This window comes from Poecilia mexicana, unplaced genomic scaffold (genome assembly GCF_051168715.1).
Source record: "Poecilia mexicana isolate PSO_F unplaced genomic scaffold, ASM5116871v1 scaffold_20, whole genome shotgun sequence".
In the NCBI taxonomy this organism is placed as follows: domain Eukaryota; kingdom Metazoa; phylum Chordata; class Actinopteri; order Cyprinodontiformes; family Poeciliidae; genus Poecilia; species Poecilia mexicana.
In genome coordinates, this window is record NW_028263389.1 from 7660172 (window position 1) to 7674492 (window position 14321).

Below are 14321 nucleotides of genomic sequence, written 5' to 3' on the forward strand. Positions count from 1 at the left end.
AGGGAGTTCTTCTTCTTCTCCTTCTTCTTCTTCTTCTTCTTCTTCTTCTTCTTCTTCTTTTATTATACTTAAGGGAAACAATGAGTTCAGCTTCTTATTGCACGGAGCAATCGTCAGGGGAGGTTTGAACTCAACTAGTCGTTCAGAGTGAGAAAAGAAAAGCAAAAAAAATCGAGGCAGTAAATAATAATAATAATAATAATAATAATAATAATAATAATAATAATAATAATAATATGTTTTAAAAAACGATTAAAAAAAATCGAGATGAAGCGTATCAAATATTTATTTTTTTTTCTGGGCAACAAAGGACTATAATACATTGACAGGCATAGGAACTATTGCCAGCACATGTCTATACAATACAGCTAAAACCGCCTCCAATTTTGGACATAATCGGACATATAACAAGATAGCAGGTGGTCCCAAGAAATAATAAAAGAAAAATGTTTCTGAATGTCTTTTCGAACACTGGGGGGAAAGTGGGGGTGGTGGGGGGGTGAGGAAAAAGACAATATTCAATTTATTGCTTTTATGGTGCTTCAAGAAGAGAACAAGAGGTGAAACGTATTCTGATTGGCACAACACATAGAAGCTTGTATAAAAACGCAAATTAGACACACAAAATCAAGATTTTTTTTTCCTTCTTTCCTCGGGGTCAAATAAAAACAAGAAGAAGAAGAACTGAATAGGTTGATATATATTGAGAGAAATTGGAAGTTTATTTCTATTAAAATTTGTTCACTTGCTTCAGTGTCACCTCAACATGCTACAAGAGGGCTGAATTGAAATATCCCAGAGAAATAAAATAATAATAATTATTAATAATAATAATAATTATAATAATAAAAAATTACCCCAAAACTTCTGTTTTTCTAGAACCATAAAATCACATGAAGAACTAACCGAATATTCAAAACCCACTAAAACAGGAGGCACCAGATAAATAAAAAAAAGAAGTTTCAACAGACGCACCATATTTACAATTCCCATTAAATTACACATAAATAAATATATACATACATGAACACTGATTCCCTTATATAACCGCGAATCGTGTTGAAATTCAAACAAAAAAAAAACAAAACAAAAAAATAGTTCAAGTTGGTCGCTCGGAGAAAGAGAGAAAGAGAGAGAGGGGAGTCTACAACTGAAGTCATGACATGGAGAGCTGTGGATTTTCTCTTTGCTTTTTCAAGTTTATTATTCACAATACTGATAAGAATTCATCCTCTTTTAGTTTCGTTTTTTTTTATTTTTTATTTTTCTCTCGTCACAATCGTAAAAGTGAGATATAGAGAAGGGGGTCGCTGGATTTCAGTCCATTCGTTGCAGCTCATAAAAAAAAAAAAAAAAAAAAAACAGGAGGGGTGGTGGTACATAAAAAGTCTTCTGGCAGAGGCAGTCCACCTTTCCCCTCGCCCTGGAGCTGTTCCTCTGCAGCTTCTTTTCCTCTTTTCGTATTTTTTTTCTTCTTTTTTTTTTTTTAAATAACGTTTCATATCGTCCAGGTGTTGGAAGAAGAAGAAGAAGAAGAAGAAGAAGGAGAAGGAGAAGAAGAAGAAGGTTCTTTGCGTCGCTTCCCGTTTGAATCCAAAGTGGGATGTAAAAACAAGACACATGTAAAATCGGCGCAAGATCAGATCAGGAAGTGGCACGTTTAACTTTATTAATAATATTTATAAGGTATTTATAATATTTATATTGGATGGTTAGGGGGCGGGGCGAGGGGAGACTCTATAGGTCGGTGCAGAAGAAGGGCCCCTGGCATTTTTGGTCCCCTCGGGCAGAAAGGTGAGGTGAAGAGGAAACATCACTTTCTGTGCTTCTCATCTTTGTCCCCGCCTTTAGTGCCGTTGTCTGAGTGACTGTTGGGGTTGTTGTTGAGGTACATTTTGTCCATGGCTTTTATAGCCTCGGTCAGATAGTTCTGGAGGGCCGTGACGGCCGCGCACAGCGCCGGGGTCCCGAAACCGTGCGAGATGAGACTAAAGTGGGTCAAACAGCTTTGGATTCCCGGTTCGAGGATGGGTTGCGGCCGGGAGTTTCCCAGGGGCGAGCGGTCTTGGGACAGCAGGTCTGTGAACTCTTTGCAAACTTGCCTTAAAAAAAAACAAAAAAAAAAAAACAGAAGAGATAGAACGAGGATTAGTGACCAAGTCGTGGAGCATTAATAAGGTATCCTGAGAAAATACACAGATAAATCATAGAGAGCTCACTTTAAAAGTAACCAGCCCTGCGGTTTTAAATCACGAATTTGCTCGAGGCTAGATACTCTGACTTGAGCTGCCTTAATTAATTTATTACGTTACATTTCCATACGAATAGAAAAACGCAATATTTAATCATATCTTATTTATTCATCTTGCCGCTGTCATACTATAAAAGGTAAAAACGAATCCATCGAAATATGAATCCATCGAATTTATATATATATATATATATATATATATATATATATATATATATATATATATATATATATATATATATATATATATATAAAACAAAAAAAATTTCCAAAGCGTAATAAATGAGGGCTCTAGCGCGCAGGTTTCAGGTTCTTCCCCCATATGACATTGGCAGCCTATCTTAACAACACTTTCAAGTCCCAGCGATAAGCTGTTATGGCTGACAGCTGTTTGATTATGGCAGCCCATCATCTGTATTAAATGCTGGCCTCTGCTGCTCTGAGCCTTGAAAGGAGTCCCCCTCCACTGAAAGCATAGTAAACAGCAATGGCACAGCGCGCTGCGTAAATAAAATGCTAAAAGTTGATGTGTGAAAGACTCGGTATAGGCATCATTATGTGGAGATTATTCATAATCAGTAATCAAAGCATCAACTGGATGTGAGAAGCAAAACTCGAATAAAATAATGTCATCATTAATAAAAAAAAAAAAAAGAATAGTCGCTATAAAGCATTTTAAATAAATTATCAATTTACTAGCTTGCCACTAGTCTGTTATTGTACCTGGTGCGTTTTAAAAACCAGCACACATAAACATCAAACAACGCGAAGCGTGCGTTTTATTAGCTTTCCGAGCAAATGTGTACGTGTGTGTGTGCGTGCGCATGCAAGCTGCCAAAAGAACAGGCAGCTATAGGCCACACATTGGGCACAGACTGACACAGTGAAGCGGGCGATGATAACACTTACTTCGTGGCCAACAGCATGTTTTTTCTTTGGACTTGTTCGTTTGGGTCGGAATGCTGACGGTTTACATATTCAGCTACTGCCTTGGCTGGAAACTCAGTCTCGCATACATAACCAAAGTCCCTGGCAAGATGCACCGCTTCGCCTGCGAGGAAAGGAAAAGGGGAGAAAAAAAAACAACGTGAGGTTGAGAGGGTGTTTTTTTTTCATAGAAATATGGTCACATCAAATACTGAGAAGTTTGGACGATTAATCTGATCTGAATTGCTGAGCGCCCGTTGTGTTTATGCGTAAAGACAGCGGGGTTATGGCACCTGCGCATTCCCGACAACACTGCTAATGATAACAACAATAAACGCCCGGAAATAATATCGAAGCAACCCCGGGAGCTATCATTCCAGGTCAAATTCCTCAGGAGGAGAAAACTAAGTGGATATGAAATATAGACGGACCGCCATGCTTAGCACCATGTCATTGATTACCAATGCCTGCACATTACTGAGAGGCCTGCACATGCATCGGGAAGCGTTTTTTCTTCTTTCTAATACCTAAATCTCAAGTAGCTATTCCAGTAACTGTATCATCCTCACTTCTTATAGTTAATGTTGTTGTGTTTTTGTTTTGTTTTGCTTGTTTTGTGTTCCCACACAAAAAAATATCTTCGTTTTTAAGCAGTTGATCTTTACAACCCGGAAGAACGCATGCGCCAACATAGTTTAACTGTAGGCTGTTTTCCATAAAATGGAGCGATGATAAACAATGACAATAGAAAATATCCAACTCTCATTGGTCACCTTGCAAAGCAGTGATAACAGAGATACTATAGCAGGGGCGCATCCAGATTTTTTAAGGTGTGTCCAGACAGGAATTAGGGGGTCATATTCACTTGGCATGTCACAGCAGCACCAAAAGTCTTTAGAATTTAGTCTTTAGAAAAAACAATTATGTGATTTTCGTTATGCTGAAGGGAAAGGCCAGATTTTTTTATTTTTGTCTGTTTGTTTTGTTTTTTTTTTATTAGCAGGTAGAGTTTCTGTTCCTATGAATCCTTATTTTAGGACACCACAGAAAGTGCCAGGCTGACTGTATTTTTTTCTTTATGAGGCTTGGTAGCGCTGCATCTTTTGTTGATGTGCACTGCCAGGAAGCTTGCTGAAATAAGAGTGCTGCGGATGTCCTTTATTTTCAAGACACAAAAATTGCACAGAACAGAAAGCTCAACTAAATAATCCGCTAAGATCACCTTGTAACAGCCCCCCGTGTTGCCATATGTAACACGCCACAAGAAAAGGAGTAGAATTATGCCCAACATGCTCTTAAAAAACAAAACATTTTTGAGGGGGGAGTGTTGATTCTATATCTTTGCGTTACTCTGTAGATCAAATTCAAAACAAAAGGACATGCAGAGACACATCAATAAGAAAGCAAATATAATTAGTATGAGAAAGAAGTAAGCCCATTTTTTTTACAAAAGTGTGAACAAATGTTGACTTTCTGCTCTAAATAAGAGCAATTGGGACATGCCGTCCAACTTTGTTTGGATTCTCTGAGGCAGTACCATTACACAGAGGTGTTTTCAGTCATGTGTCCACATGACATATATATATATATATATATATATATATATATATATATATATATATATATATATATATATATATATATATATATATATATATATATATATATATATATATACACCCCGGTCCTCCCCCTCCTTGGTAGCGTCACTGTACAGGAACAAATTTCTGCGAAACCAGCCGAATATTGCATTTACTCCTGGTCTGCAACAATGATTAACTGGTTTAGGCCCAGTGAACCATCGCGGGTTTTCACCTTTTAGGAAACCAGCAACACACCAAAATACCACCGCACTGAATTAATAAGGCTCAACTCTGCGAGCGGAATGGATTTATCCAGTCGCGTAAAAAGGCATCTTTTTTTTTTTTTTTGTTTTGCTCGCCATAATTGCCTAATTTATTCTTTAATAGGCCCCCAAAACATACAGCCTCCAATAGGTCAGCGCGTGCAGCGCCATTTTGAATGCAATACAAATCTTCACCGAAAAAAAAAAAAAAAAATACAAACGCATGGGGAAGCTATTAACGAAAAGAATAAAAAATAAATAAATAAAAAAAAATCTGCCCCGGCATGCACTGCTATATACCCAGACTGTATTAACGTTTGAAGCAATGCAGGGTTGGTAAATCAATCGACTTCTCATCCATGAGGTGAAAGAGCCTCAGCAGTGCCCAATAAACAAGCAGCACTCAATAATTAACTGGACTTCAACACAAATTAATCCAGTGGATAAACTAGGCCAGGCGTGGACCTGCGAGTGCGCTCCAGGAAGCGAAGGGCCAACGCTGCACAGCCACTAGAATCACCAGCACCATTCACTGTGTGCTGCGTGTATTTGTGGGGGTCTCTTTCACTCTTCACACACACACACACACACACACGCACGCACGCACGCACGCACGCACGCAGACACACACACACACACACACACACACACACACACATACACATCCTTCATGCTTTATTACTTGCGAGGCAAAGTCGGTCCACATTACACGGATGAGCGCATATGCTGATTTCCAACACAGAGAAAGAGAAAAAGAGAGAGAGAGAGAGAGAGAGTGAGAGAGAGAGAGAGAGAGAGAGAGAGAGAGAGAGAAAGAGTAGGAGAAAAAAAAATTTTTTTCTCCCTTTTTAAAAGTACCTGATATCGCTGGAGCAAAAATAATAATTTTAATAACAATAATAATGAACGTGATTTGCGGACACTGGACTTACCTTCGACTAGTGACGTCAGCAAGGTGACGTTGGCTGCCTTGCGTCTGCCCGCAGGTAGATTCAAACCGATTTTATCCAACTTCTCCCTTAAGGATCTACCTCCGTTCTTAGACTTGGCCCTGTGGCGTTAAAACAGAGCAGATACTTGATTTGAAGTGTGCGTGGTGAGCACACACATACACACACACGCGCGCGCGCAAAAAAAAAAAAAAATTAAGACTAATACAGACGAGAAGACATATTTTAGGGTATAAAAAGCTACTGCCCAATAAACACAACATCGTTTCATCACGTCGTTGCTGTTTTAATTTGAGAGCTCCGATGCAAAACAATAAATAACGCCCAAAGAGCCTCATCAATACTGTGCAAAATGAACAAATAAAGTCCTGCTTAATAGGCAGCACTATTACTGGCTGCGTGTCTGCAGCACTTCAGTAGACAGTTCACCAGAGACCAATGTTTTCATGTGTAATGCCTTCACTGGGCCTACAGAGCTGGGGCTTGAAACAGACTAGGCCTACATTAATTTGAGAGAGAGAGAGAGAGACAGCGAGAGGGAGAGAGAGAGGGAGAGAGAGTGCGCGCTAAGGGAAGTTAATATGGAATTTAACAGACCCCTCCTGCTTTAAATGCAGGAGCTAGGTGTCATGGTTGGTCGATTTTAATTATTCTTGGTACAGAGCAGGGAGAGCGCGCAAGAGAGCGAGAGAGAGAGAGAGAGAGAGAGAGAGGGAGAATTGGAATAGAGGGAGAGCGCACAAACGCGCACACAGGTAGAGGCAGGGTAAGGAGAAAGAAGAGAGAGGGGAGAGATTTTTACACTTTCTTTTTTTTCCCTTTTTTTTTCTTTTTTTTTGCACAAACTCACCTTCTCAGCACCCCGCCCAGCAGAGAGGCGTTGAGGCACTCGGGTGGCGAGAGGCGTCTCTGCACCTCAGCCACCGTGACCTTGTACTTTGAAGTGGAGCTGAGGAGGGACAGGCGACCCGGAACCGAGCAGAACACCTCGTTCGGGTTGACCACTCCTCCGAAAAGACCGTCCTTATTTACGGGGATGGCGGAGACGCTGTTGTTCTTGGATAAAGACACGGGACCTATAGCCAGGGGAAGGAAGAGGTGGGCAGGGATGGATGGATGGATGGATGGATGGATGGATGGATGGATGGATGGATGGATGGATGGATGGATGGATGGATGGATGGATGGATGGATGGATGGATGGATGGATGGAGAGTATAGAGGAGGGGAAGAAGGGGTGGGACAGGGAGAGAGAGAGAGAAACCGTGCTCAGTGAATTTCATGCAATGCAGAGCCTTAACTAAATGAGAAGGGGAGACGTAAAGGCCCCGAATATTGAATTTCGCAAAACATGTGCACGCTTTCAGAAATAAATAAATAAAACAGTAGTAGTTTCACCCCCCCACAAAAAAATTTGCACATTTATTTCAAACATAAAACAACTCGAGTATGAATCTCTGAGCACACTGCTGGGAACCTGCAGCAGTTTTTGAGCTAAAACGATAACAAAGGAAAAAAATGCAAATTACCAACAACTGAGATATTTAATAAAATCTACCTATTTTGACATATCTTGTGTATCCAGCAAAAAAATAAAAAAATATGAAAAAAAATAAAAAAGTTTAAAAAAATAAAAAAAATAAAAATGAAGAAACACTGTTGGGTGCGTGTGAATTCACACCGGGTGGGGTGGGGGTGTGGGGGGGTGAGAGTCTATGTGGGGTAGAGGATGGGGGGCATGTGAGGCTTTACACCGTTTTGGTGTGCAGTAACCGGAGACAAAGGGGGGAACTGTGCGCCTTTAGATAGATCACTTGTGACATTAATGGCTCAAGGGAGCCTAATGGAGACAATAGGAGTTAAACGAACTCTTGAGATTACTAATATCAGAAGCCAATTATCATGTTGATATGCAGATAGACTGACTAAAAAAAATAAGTTGAAAATAAAACGGTAAAGCAAAGGGGGGAAAAAAACAGAAAAAGAGCAAAAATAAAAAAAAAAAATAAAAAAAAAGAAACCAAAATATCTCCGGACTTTGAGTCTAATCTGACCTGACAAAAAGCCTTTTACACATAGCCATGAAAAGACCTCCTTATGTTGTATTATCCACAATATTAATCACTGCATTTTTTGACAGCAAATCTTAACAATTAAACAAATACACAAGTAGTCCAAAAAAAATAAATAAATAAAAAATCTCCACCAACTACATATGAAAATTCCATTTAAAGATAATAAAACCAAGAAAGTGATCTTCTCTCTCTCTCGCTCTCTTTCTCTCTCTCTTTCTCTTTCTCTCTCTCTGCTCCTCCATGCCCAGTTTTGATTCCCTCTACTAAATGGCAGATTATCTTCCTGCACACACTTGGCCTGTGCTCTTTCCACCGGTACCAACTTCCATTTTACATTTGGCCATGCTGCGTGATGGCAGCTATTGGATTCTTCGTCTCTCTATATATATATATATATATATATATATATATATATATATATATATATATATATATATATATATATATATATATATACTGGATTTTTTTTTTTTGACCGTCAAATAGCAGGGGCCTACAAAGCCCACCAGCTCCACTCATCTCCCCGCTGCGCTGAAACGCTGACAGTAAATTCCATCAGCGAGGAAGGGGAAGGAAGGAAAAGAAGAAGAAGAAAAAAAAATAAAAATGTGCAGCCAGTTTGATGCACTTGGAAAGCATGTAATGAAAAATAGGCTATACTGCGTATTAGGATCAGTCAGGCATCACCGCGTTGCACCGAGTTCTCTGGAGCAGAATGCGTGTGTGTGTGTGTGTGTGTGTGTGTGTGTGTGTGTGTGTGTGTGTGTGTGTGTGTGTGTGTGTGTGTGTGTGTGTGTGTGCCGCTTGGAGAGTGGTGTGTATGGTGTGTGTGTATGGTGTGTGTGTGTGTGTGTGGGTGGGGGGGAATGCATGATATCTCAGAGGAAATTGCTTACCTTTTTTAATTACAGTCTGGTCGGGAATGTGTATTCCTTGATCCTCAACAGGCTATGAAACAAATGCAAAAAAAAAAAAAAAGTACAATTTTAGCACCGAAGCACACACACTCACACACACACATACAAAAAGATGTCACGTGAATGCAGCTGCACGAACAAAGCCTGACACAATTAGCAGCCGCTATTATCGGCCAACATGGAGGCTCAGGAGGCCCATACCTGTTATTATTGGGTTTTCAGCGGGTTGCACCTTAACATGGCAACACAAACTCAGACTTAAATAATGAAGGCCCGCGTCGCCCCACAATCCTGACCTAATTTCGCCGTAAGATTGGCTTCACTCACAAGGAAAGGAAAAAAAAAAAAAAGTGTGTGGGGGGGGAAGAGAATAGAAAAAAAAAACTCCAAATCTATGATTGGATAGTAATTACGAGAGTCACATCCTATTAAAGGCCTATATGAACTAATTAGAGAATGATCGGTGTTTGTTTCTGATGAAAAACCGCGCAGAATCGTCTCAATAAGAGCGGTCCTTTATTGACAATCCGGGAGCTCGTTTATCACGCGTCTTTAGTAATCGCAGCTGCCTGAACTCGATGCAGAAAACTCAATTCTCTTGTTAGCGTGCATGAAAAAAAAAAATAGAAAAAGGAATAACGGGGGTGGGGGGGGGAGTGTCATGTCGAAGGTATTGTTCGCACAGACAGAGACACAGCTTGCATCACTTTCTTTAGATAGAAAAAAAAATCAAATAAAAGTGGCAAGACGGAGAGGAAATGTACATAATATATCACACACACGGGTTTTACCTTTTTAGTTTGAATTCCCTTACGATCTACCAGAGAAAATGGCAATGTATTTGAATTTTGAGAACAGAAATTAAATAAATGCATCTTTTGTCCTCAAAAACTCCAGTCATGTAGAAAATATCTTCGATTTGTTTTTTTTGTTGTTTTTTTTGGGGGGGCTGGGGGGGTTGCGTTGTCTTTTAAATTGTTGGGTTTTTTTTGTTTGTTTGTTTTTTTTTTTTTTTTACAAATCCATTCTAAAATAAACAAGCAACCCATCAGTTTAGCCAAATATTCATTTGAAAAAGAGAATTTTATGCGTTCTAAATGTAAAAGAAATACGATTGCATCTATGAAGTGAATACACCAATTGTGATGCTTAATAATTTAAATATATATATGTATATATTACGTTGTGCATAATAGAGCAAATAAATCTAATTAATTTTTAATCACAAATGATTCACGACAAATTAGTCTTTACATTTTTTAGGACAAAAAAGAAAAAAAAAGAAAGAAAGAATAAAAACTGCCTCACCTGAACGTCATCTAAAGGGTGAGGTATTCCATGGATGGGGATAGAGTCCGACAGTCCCGTGTCGATGCCGTGGCCGGACGGTAGGAGCACCTCCCTGCGGTACTCCCGGCACAGCTGGTGGGGCAGGCTGCGGTGCTGGTGCAGCAGGCCGCTCTCCTGGCCCTGCCTCTGGCCCGGCCAGCCCGGGTGCTGCGACTGCGGCTGGGCGTGCAGCGAGTTCAGGGAGTACGGGTCGTTGACGTGCGAGTACGGGTCCTGAGACTGCGGGTAGATGGGCTGGTAGGGTGGGGGGAAATACGGGGGCTGGAAGTCCGAGTTCGGCGTGTGGGAGAGCGGAGGGGCGCTCGTATAGGGACTCTGACCCACGCCGCCCAGCTGAGGTAACCTGGCTGTCCCGTTGCTGGTGCCATCGTGGCGGTCCTGCCAAGGAAGATGGGAAAGTTCGTTTGTTTTAGACAAAACCGACATTTTCTTTTGTTTGTTTGTTGTTTTTGTTTTTTTGTTTTTTTTGTTATTTTTAAGAGAGAATCAGCCATGCACTAATTTATTGTAGCCATCGGATACACCAAAGGCGAAGACTTATAGGCACTGTGGTCTGAGTGGAGAACATTATGAGCAACATTGTTACACTTTTGACTAAGATCAAAATGAAACAGAAAACCACTCTATTCCATAATGGCAGCTATTTTGAAATTAAAAACGTAAACAAAAAAAAAAACATTAAAAAGAAAACTTGCAAATTAGAAGAGAGAGGGGGGGGAAAAATCCACAATCCAGAGCAGAAAATGTCCACTGTTTGAATGCTTTTCTCCCACAAAACGAGCACTGTTTTTCTTTCTTTCTTTCTTTTTTGAGGCATGCAATATCCGTAAAATGAGCCAAAATTATGAAAAAAATGGGGAAAAAGAAAGGGGGGAAAAATGGAATGCATACCGTGGAAAGAAAAACTAGATCTAGTATGTCAAGGCTCCAACAACTTACCATCGCGGAAAAACTGTGCACTAACATCTGTAAGGATTTTTTGGTGCGATTTGGCAAAAGAAAAAATATATATATGTTTCTTTAAAAAAAAAAAAAACACGAAACACTCGTAGTGTTTGAAGAGGAGAGGGAGAGAGGGTGTGGGGATGGGGGGGGCGACACGAGGGTGGAAAAAAAATATATAGGCCCCCCAGAAAAGACTCTTCTCTCCCCGCAGGATCAGATATGTGCCTCAAAAGCAGGACGATAATCCATCAGAAAGGTGTGGTAAGATCCGATCCGGTCGTCATTTGCGTCTTAAAAAAAAAAAAATAGAAGAAGAAGAATTGAAGATATTATTCGGAGGTGCTGGTGGACCGGGGGGCTGCGAGTTACTCCGGCTTCTATCACAGTGATACACCGTCCCCCTCGCGCGAGCTCATATTAGCAAGAAGAAGAAGAAGAAAAAAAGAGTCGTTTCTTCGTCCTCCCTCCTGGACTCCTAGTGGAGCGCATTCATGACTGTTAATATTACAGGAACACTTAATAATAAGGAAAGAATAGTCGGAAATCTGGCGTGAAGTGGAGGACGCAACTCAAGGCAGGAGTCTGTGCTTAAATGACGTCCATTGAAAGGAGGAATCAGTATATCTAATCAGAGATGGGGGAGCGAGAGAGAAAGAGGGAGTGAGAGAGGAGCAGAGAGAGAGAGAGAGTGGAGGGGAGTGGAAAGGGAGACAAAAAAAGAGGGACATTCACTGGCGACTGGCGAATCAGGGAGAGGGGGTAAAAGGAGGGGGGCATTTTAAAAGCGTCCCAGGGCCAAAGCGCAAAAGTGAAAGAAAGAAAGACGTAGGAATGGAGAGATCTGGACCGCGGACAGACAGAAGACGAAGAACCCGAGCAGGGAATGGAGGGGGAGAAATAATAATAATAACGTTAACCTCTGAAGTGGGTGAAAATTCATCAGACGACGCGGTCGCCTCGTTTTCGTCGCCTGTCCCTTTGTTTTCCGCCTCAGACTCCGAAGAGCTGTCCTCCATGGGGCTTCTGTCTCTCATTCCGAATTGACTCACCGGTTTCCTCCTCGACTCCGAGCCACACCGGGTGACATTAACTTTGATCCGGAAAATAAATTCCCACAGTCTTAAGATGAAAAACAAAACAAAAACAAAAACAAAAAAACGAGGAGGGTGGGTGGCTGGGGGGGGGGATGGAGAAGGTGGTGGTGGTGGTGGAGAATTCAGAGCAGCTGGATCGAGAGCTCTAACCGAACTTTTCCGCACGGCTTTTTTACACACTTCCCTGCCTGCCTCCACACGCGCTTTAGAATTACGAAACACTCCAGGATTTCACATGCAAATCTGCTTGTGGTTTTGCCATCGATACCGGCCTCAAAGATCTCCCCCCTTGAACCGAAAGAATCAACATGACACAAACAAGAAGATTCCCATTCTTTCTCTCTTTCTTTCTTTATTTCTCTCTTTCTTTCTTTCTTTCTTAGTTTTTGTTTCCCATGTCCGTCTCTGCGCTCAGAGGACGCGGGCGAAAGAGAGTGAGAGAGAGAAAGAGAGAGAGAGAGAAAGAAAACACGTTCAACTGGCTTCTCCACTCCTAAACAAGCCTCTGATATTACTGCCAAAACTTTGACTGTGTCCAAAACAACACTCACTCGCTCAGTAAGCACTCCACACAGACACACACACACACACACGCACACACACACACACACACATGCAAGCAAGGCTGCTGTTCCACAAAAAATAACAACAATTTAACTGCTTCAAGCTACAGCAAGAATAATTTCTTTTTTCCTTTTAAAGAATTTATAAATGAAAGGAAGCACGTGACTGTCACTTGAGCTTTAATTAAGGCGGTCATTCCCCACGCATTCTGGGGAAAAAAATCATACTTATTGCAATTAAAGCCATGGTAAGTAAATGTTTTTTTTGTTTGTTTGTTTTTGTTTCCCCCCCCCAATATTTAATATATCTGCTAATATTTTTGACATGTTCGAAGGTGGAATTAAAATGTATTCAAGCATTTCATAGCATGTTTTATTATTATTAATTATATATATATATATATATATATATATATATATATATATATATATATATATATATATATATATATATATATATATATATATATATATATATATATATATATACACACAAGTCTATTTCAGATGTGTAAGGGTCTAGTTAAATCTAACAGCTGTCAAGTAAGTGTTAAGCAAATGATCAAAACAACAAACGTGTGCTTGAAAAATAATTATTCTAGCTCATCTAAAAATCTAGAATAAAATTAAATGTAAAAAAAAAAAGAAAAGAAAAAAGAATTCCCAAAAAAGTTCCTTACCTCGCAGTCTTCGTATTTAATGTTATCAGTTAATTTCCAAAGCATTTTCATGGATTTGTGGAAGTGCCTATATGTTGAGCAGCCTTGTTGTTTCCCACTCAGTGAAACTGTGCTTGCCCCCCCCCCACCCCCGCTCTATAGTTTAAAAAAAAAAAAAAAAAAAAAATGGGGGAAAAAAAAAAAAAGATCTACTTTTATTGAAGCTGCCTGTGAGCTGCTGCTGCTGCTGCTGCTGTCTGTCTGTCTTGCGCTCTGAGGTCTCCCTCTAATGGTGGAAGTGGAGGGCTGGAGCAGCTCTGTAATAACACTGGCACAGGGCCTCATTAGCATATCAACAGCCGTTTGATTCCCCCCCCCCCACTCACACACACACACACATACACACGTATTCCCTCCACCTCCCCCCCTCCCCCACTCTCCGCGTATATGTGCTCACACAACATCAACACCAATGGACATGCGGCGCACAGGTAACGCAAGCCGAAACGGCGAGAGGCCGTATTGCACACGGTTTGTTATCGCTTCTGCCCGCTGAGGTGCGTTTGGACTCACGCGTGGAGACCTGCGTGCACCTGGGACGGCTTCTGCTGCACTTTTAACAGACAAAAATGCACAGGCGCATTACGTCTATAACTAAAACACTCAACTGTGGAACTTATCGGTAGGATTTTTCTTTTATTAAAGTGTACATTTCCATACATTATTATTATTATTATTATTATT

General features: G+C 40.5%; 1 protein-coding gene across 3 annotated transcripts; it reads right to left on the minus strand.

The window, feature by feature from the left end:
* Positions 1-268: 268 nt before the first annotated feature.
* Positions 269-13970, minus strand: tfap2a (transcription factor AP-2 alpha). 3 transcript variants are annotated; one of them, XM_088001251.1, is made up of 8 exons: positions 13599-13970; positions 11256-11282; positions 10275-10694; positions 8946-8997; positions 6825-7050; positions 5957-6075; positions 3161-3302; positions 269-2102 (listed from the first exon to the last, which is right to left on the minus strand). In XM_088001251.1, exons 1-8 carry the CDS (start codon positions 13647-13649, stop codon positions 1814-1816), a joined length of 1326 nt encoding a protein of 441 aa, XP_087857377.1. In that variant the 5' UTR covers positions 13650-13970; the 3' UTR covers positions 269-1813. The 3 variants fall into 3 exon arrangements, with proteins under 3 accessions (XP_087857377.1, XP_087857375.1, XP_087857376.1); XM_088001249.1 differs by lacking the exons at positions 11256-11282; positions 13599-13970 and adding an exon at positions 12179-12908; XM_088001250.1 differs by lacking the exon at positions 13599-13970 and having other exon boundaries at positions 11256-12908.
* Between the last annotated feature and the right edge of the window lie 351 nt (positions 13971-14321).